At 32.5% G+C, this 7,175-nt stretch overlaps 1 protein-coding gene across 1 annotated transcript; it reads left to right on the top strand.

The window, feature by feature from the left end:
* Positions 1-3,615: 3,615 nt before the first annotated feature.
* On the top strand, positions 3,616-3,789 carry LOTGIDRAFT_80254 (hypothetical protein; the record flags this gene model as incomplete). The annotated part of the gene is made up of 1 exon (XM_009066271.1): positions 3,616-3,789. A coding segment is annotated over one exon (174 nt), but the record flags the coding sequence as incomplete, so codon positions are not given.
* Positions 3,790-7,175: the final 3,386 nt, after the last annotated feature.

Below are 7,175 nucleotides of genomic sequence, written 5' to 3'. Positions count from 1 at the left end.
ATGATTATTGTTATTAATTATACACTTCTAGTTAATATTAAGAGCAAAGTCATAGGATTTGTTGGTGCCACACGTTTAATTGCTAAAAAGCAAGCACTCACTATTCATAAAAGTTGTTAACACTGTGTCTGTTGGCGGAAATGGATTCTAATTAATGTGTATTGCGAATTGTTAATGATGTTTACTACTTCTACATCTGTGATATATTTTATACTTCTATTCTCTACTCAAATAATAACATCATTATTAGATTCTTATTTCACAACTCTTAACCAATCTCATTTTTCTTTATTTCATTAGTTTTTCAATCTGTTCTCTTGATTATTGTTTAAGACATGATTTATATGTATGGTTGTTTTATCCCCTCTCATCTACGTGTTTTATTTGCAGCCGCCTCAATAATCGTTGACTCTATGCATATAAAATGTCCCATTTGAAAACTTAATTAATTGAAGACAATTCAAGGGTTTGAACCTGAAATACATGAAAGAGATTAAAGTGTGTTACTTGATGTGCTATTTAGAAATTGAACAAGTATTGTAGCCGGGTGTCTGTCAACTGTACGGACGTTTTGGGGTTGCTAATGGATTGTAAAGCAGATGTAATTATACTTGGAGAAACTAAAAAGATAATCAGCGGGAAGTACTTGAAAATACATCTCAGTACAGGCTATCTTATAGCAAAAACTGACGGGTGTAGTGATAAAATGAACAGAGGGGGAGGCCATACAAACTTCTCCAAATGCCTTGTGCACGTGGGTTTTCAAGACCGTCTTAGTTCCTGATTTTATCACATGCAATTGCCAATCAATGGTAAATAAGCATGCAATGTGTCTGCCAAAGGGCCTGCCAAAATTATCATCCAACGGTAATTTTGTGTAAGCCACGCGTTTGAGGAACAATAACTCTCAGTTGAACTGAACAGGTGAAAGCAGAACGCCGCGCCATATCAATGATTGATGTATCTAAAGTAGTACCAATTACATTTAGAATTTAATAGACATGAAAGGAGGGTATTTAGCGGTGCCAACGCAAATGTAAGACCAGCTGGGAGCAGTGTATTGCCACCAGTCCCCTTACACATCATTTGTTTTTCGTCTAAAAAGCTAAGAGGGAACGGCTGTTTTTAGCCAAAAAGTCGATAAATATGCTTCAACTCATCTGAAAATTATGGAAAAATTAATTTCACCTGGTCTTAATTCACAAAACAACACAAAAATCCAGGTAATACAAGCGCGCAAGACTTGCAAGAAAGTTTAGAAAAGTTCTGAAAAGTTTTAAAATACGCGCTATTGAGTAATACTGACGCATGCGCATGAATGTAAACAATGGCAGTATTAACTCTAAGGTAGAAGCTGTGCCATTATGACATTGACACGGTAGAGTCGCGTGGGCTATATCATTTCTAAAACTAATCCAACCAAGTATAGATTCATTCCATTTTCTTAATTTAGGCTACCTTTTTATAGTTTAAAAGTCAAATTTAAAATTGGCAATTGTATTTTGACAACTCTTTGCTTTGTTGAATTCAGTGATATGAAACATTCATTATTTGAACCGCGCTAGATATAACTGATTGATTTTCAAAGAACTTGGATAAGTAAATTATTCTTATTCAGGACTCGAAATCAACCCTATACACCTTAATGATATTGTTTTTTTTCTATATTTAAAAATGTTGTAACGTAATAGTTTTTAACAGAAAAAAAATGAAATATGTTAAAAGTAGTGATGGAGATGAACGAAGAATATCAGCTTTTAGTTCTACTGAATGATCAACTTGAACCTTACTTTGAGATTAATTGAACAGTCTATACACTTTACTGGTGTCATCTCGGTGCATATTGTTAAATACTTTCAAATCTTATGATTGTTTTGCCAGATTTTTCAGTAGCTTAAATATTTTAATACCTTGCCAAAGTATTGATTGAAGCTTATACTGAACGATACAGATTAAACGAATCTGTATATATTTCAAGAGATTTCTATTTTACTTAAGCTACAGAAAAAATTGACACTTTCATATGTGTCAAGCTCTAAATGCTTAAACACAATGTCAAATTATATATATGCTGAAAGACGTATCAAAATATCAGATTGAAATCAACAAATTGATGATTGTTTTAGCCTGACAGGCGCAATATTAGTTGTAGTCTACTCCTCACTGTTTCTGCTCTGATGAAGGCCTATCACTTGACTGATTTTCTTTTGATGTCAACTCATAACGAAAATAAACATAAAAACAACAAAAAATAACACCTTTTTAATTTATCAATGTAATCAAAACTTCTTTTTGTGTAAAATCAAGCCTTTTAAATGATGGGTATAATAGAAGAGAACATACGATGTTGTTATTCATAAGAGAATAAAATTCCCATTTAGAATACAATTGTTTTTTGACCTTGATACTTGCATACTTAGACATATAGAACAATTAAAAAAGCGTTTAATATCATGAAAAATACCCTCCAGCTCCACAATGTATTTCGATTCAAAACTAAAAATTAGCTTAAAAATAGCTTACAAGTTTGTGTGATTAATTTGCAAACCGCCTGGTTACTATCACTTATTCTTTATGAACCATTTATTGTTTTGATTTACTATGCTAATGATAAATTATGTATCTATCCTGTCACGCAAATCAATCCTTAGTGCTACTTTTTTCAAACTTATCGTGTATATACATATTATGTGCATATTTGTCTATAAATTCTTGTTTTGTTTCTGATATCAATTGGTTAATATCAGTTTATTCAGCCTATACAAATGGGCACTGAAAACCTGAAAACTTTGACCGAAATTTAAGTTGTTATCCATGAATATATTGGTTTTCCTCGAGCAGCCTTGGTCCTTCCATCATCCATAAGAAAAGAACAAACCATCCTTCCTCACACTTTTACAAATCTACCAAGGATATGTCGTATTGAAATAAATTTTATATACAAGATAAGGTATTAATAAAAGATAATAATTAATTATTTTCGTTAACTGCCATGCCTATATGGAATATGTAGCAATGTTTCTTGAAAAAAAAACATCTATCATTGAAAATATTTGAGAAAACTTCATGATAGGTTAACGTGCTTACTCTATAAAGCTGACTGTTTTTAAATATTGATGAAGTTTGTAAGATGACTACCGGTTCCACCCTTTTCCTTTAGACTGGTGCCAACACATTCTATTGGCTGAATAATCTAATCATTGTTTTTCATTCACTTAACCTTCTATTGTCATGAAACACAAATAACGAGTTGCAAGCAAGCCCTACACGAGGCCAACACTATAAAAAGCAGAGAGAAAAAGATGGTAAGATAATGGCCGGCAGTGTCCCATGAGGAATAAATCTTTATAAACTATCATTATGAATGATACGGGAAGCAAATTAACTTGTAATAATTTTCTCGAGTGTAATTTACCGTCATGTAGGTTAGACATCGAGGCCAAGAATCACGAACCTAACCAATCTGTTAACAAGGGAGATAATTCTAAGGATACTCAATATAAAAGTGAAATAGCGTTAGATTGTGGGAAATTTCTAAATGAATTCAAGGATAAAGTCAAGATAAAGAAAGGAATAAAATGTAAGAAGAAGAAAAATCCTCATCAAGTTTTACTCATGAAAAAATGTCGGCGGAGTAAAGCAAATGATAGAGAAAGAAGTCGAATGCATTCGTTAAATGATGCTTTAGAATCGTTACGTAAAGCGTTGCCAACCTATCCTGAAGATGCTAAATTGACCAAAATTGAAACCTTAAGACTGGCTCATAATTACATCTGGGCATTGACTCAATTTACTCAGGGATTAAATTCCACTGAAAAGGACAACTTTTATAATTCTAATAGCATGGATAGTTTATTCGGAAACATGATGATGGCCAACAAAGCTAATTTTAATTTCGATAGTTTCTGTAATAATTCGTTTTCTAACTTTAAAATGTGTAATTTATTGCCATCAAGTGAACAATCCTGTGCTCAAGGACCCAGTGACAATAATCTGGTCGTTTCTGAAACTGGACATCTTAAACATCAATCTTTATATATGTTTAATGAAGGGTACTCTTGACTCCCCATTTTTAAAAATTTTGCGTTCTTTTGTGTGATCTTGGTGAAATTTCGGATATAAAATATGCAACATAAAATATTTTTGGATATATCTATTTTGTGTACTCGTGTAAGTTTTCCATATCTTATTATTACATTTACTCATCATTTTGTACTTTTATACTATTAAATATGAAATTTGATACTAAACCTGAAATTAAATGTAAATTTTACTGTTAATATTTCGTTTTATTCATGGGAATACAGTAGAATGTTTTATAGTCTATAGATACACTGACTGACTCTTCATTTTTTGTCAGAGAAAATAAAATTCATTGATATTCCTGAAGCAGTTTATTGCATGTGTACCCCATTCAACTTGCTTCATCAAATTTCAATAAAGAGTGCAGTTGAGTTAAGAACTGCTTTTCATCATCATAAAAGGCCGACAGTTTGACTCCATAACTCTTACTTTTACTTCATTCATTTGCTGTTGAAAATGTGCATAACCCATGTCCTTCATTCAAATCATAAATGATATGTGAGGAAATAATTATTCATTTAGAAGTCATTTATTAGAATATGCATATTCAAATAGGCATTATGCAGGCGGGGGTTTCGCGAGCTAACACAAAAGATGCAAGAATATGCACTATATTGATACATGTGATTTTCAGTACTGAATATAAACGTTCGTATATAATGGGTATATACTTTTATCACAATATTGAATTTACATTACATGTTATATTGCATATTATCTCATATGCCTAAACAATAGCTTTGTGGTACTATTATACATTCAAATTGTACATTAGAGATTCCGTGGGTTTACATAGTTTACATTACATTTCAAACTTTCAAATAACTATCATTAGCATGGAATAATCATTATTACTCATTTGAAAAGCCAAAATACGATTCTTTTACAATAAACTGTACCTCTGATTGTGACATTAGTCTATGTTTCTAGGGATTATTAGAAAAAGCCGTCCCACCCCGTCTCTATATATTTTGGAAGGTTGCCGAACCAAATGTTGCACTTCCACCCCAAATATCATGCCTACTATGAATGCTTGAGATTGGACCCGAAACAAATGTTAAGACGATTATGGGTATTACTTATTGCCCGACAATGCTTGTATATGTCTGTTTTTACTTAAAAACAATACACAAAGTCTTCGAATGACTACGTAAAGCGACGAACTGTTTGTTTGAAATCGCTGGTCATCATCATCTTTACTGATATCTCTCATATTGTTAACCAAATATCAGAATTTAGTAAGTTCTTTCGAGGTTTAATTAAATTGATATGAAATTGACTTACAAGTAAAAAGATTTTTCAGGAGTAAGTTTTGGATGAAAGCTAGTTATATCCTCTAGCAGTATTGATTGGTTTTAGAATATACTCACTTTCTGAGTCAAAAAATAGCCATAGACAAGGGTATATATTTTTGGGATCACCAATGTAGGTCATGGTTTCTCTATGGAGAATCAGACATACAGATCGCGAATAATAAACCATATATTATCAGCAGCATGACCATACTCTATGATTAAACTTAAAACGCAATAAATGACAGTGATTAACACACAGTCGGAATTCTTTCATCTTCTTACAATGAATAATTAATTGTAAAAGTTAATTAATAGAAGATTGCAATGACCAATAATTGTGGCGGCAATGTAATATGCTGACTGTATATGCACTATTAATGTATAATTAACAATAGAAACCTATATAATGACAATGCTGACTACCCTTCCCTAACTAATCACTGCCTATAAACTCTGAATAATTCGTACTTTGAATTCTTCACGTGATTTAATATTTTATGTGGTGATTAAAGAGAATTGTTTTAATCAAAATTGTGCACGCAATTATTCGATACAGTTTCTGTGTGTGTTTCGATCTTGAGTTGGGTTGACATTGGGCTATAAAGATATTTTGATAATTGTTGTTTCCAACATTGCAAATAGTAGTACGTAAAACTCCGTTCATTTTATTTCATTTCCAATCTTGCAAAGTGAACCGAAGTCATAAAACTATATTCCTTCCTGTGTTACTTTTCAAAATGGAATAGTTATTGCCCTTGTTCTTGAAAATGCGTTCAATTTTTAGCTCATGAACACTCCAGAAGGCATAAATCTTGACTTGGTATGTGTGTCAGTTATCACCCAAGGAACCCTATTGAAAATCAGAAGAATCGAAAAATAATTAGTATGAGTTATTGCCCTTGTTCTTGAAAACGCGTTCAATTTTTAGCTTGTAAACGCTCTAGAAGGTTCAATTATTGACAAATGTTGACAAAACTTGGTTTGAGTGTTTGTTGTCACTCATGGATGAACCTTATCGAAATCAGAAAAATCGAAAAATATTTAGTATGAGTTATTGCCCTTGTTCTTTAAAAATGCGTTCAAGTTTTACCCTGTAAACGCTCTAAAGGGCCCAATTCTTGACAGATTTTGATGAAACTTGGGAATATTATTCAGTATCACCTCAAAAAGTTCAAAAGAAGTGTATGTCTGAAGGTTGAATATTTCATACTGGTAATTATTTCTGTACTGCCAAATATTTCTATTCAAAATCAAAGCTGCCAGTGGGTGCATATTACTTGCCTGGCAAGCTATCTTATATTCATACTTTCATATAACTTAAACTTCGTTGTCCATCCTCATATAGAAAATCCTCCTCCTCAGAATAACAATCTGCGTGCCTGATATTTATTTCATTACATGTCATTCTTGCCAAAAATAGTTTTGAAGCTTTGAACCTTTAAATAAATGTTACTCGCTGTGACAAACTGCCGATTATCCAGGGTTACCTTTGTGCAAAGGTTTTGGGCGTTTGGAAATATCCTTTGGAAAAATTTCCTTTCCGATATACCAACTCCCTTTGTAGTGTCATCTACATGAACCATAAAGCCTTCTATAAGCGTCGAATATTTAATGGTCTCATGGAGGAGGAACGCATGTTCATTTTTTCGAGGGCTTTATTCATATTTTCCCCCGATTTTGCCACCTCTCTGTCACGTTCGGACAAACACACTCTTCGATGACTTTTGTACGACGAATTTTACAATATTGAATTATGCATATCCTTGCGAAGTCCAAACTTATGCAATACACTTATGA

The sequence above is a fragment of the Lottia gigantea genome, assembly GCF_000327385.1.
Source record: "Lottia gigantea unplaced genomic scaffold LOTGIsca_75, whole genome shotgun sequence".
Classification (NCBI taxonomy): domain Eukaryota; kingdom Metazoa; phylum Mollusca; class Gastropoda; family Lottiidae; genus Lottia; species Lottia gigantea.
The sequence above is the reverse complement of the archived record's forward strand: the minus strand, read 5'-3'. Positions and strand labels throughout refer to the sequence as shown.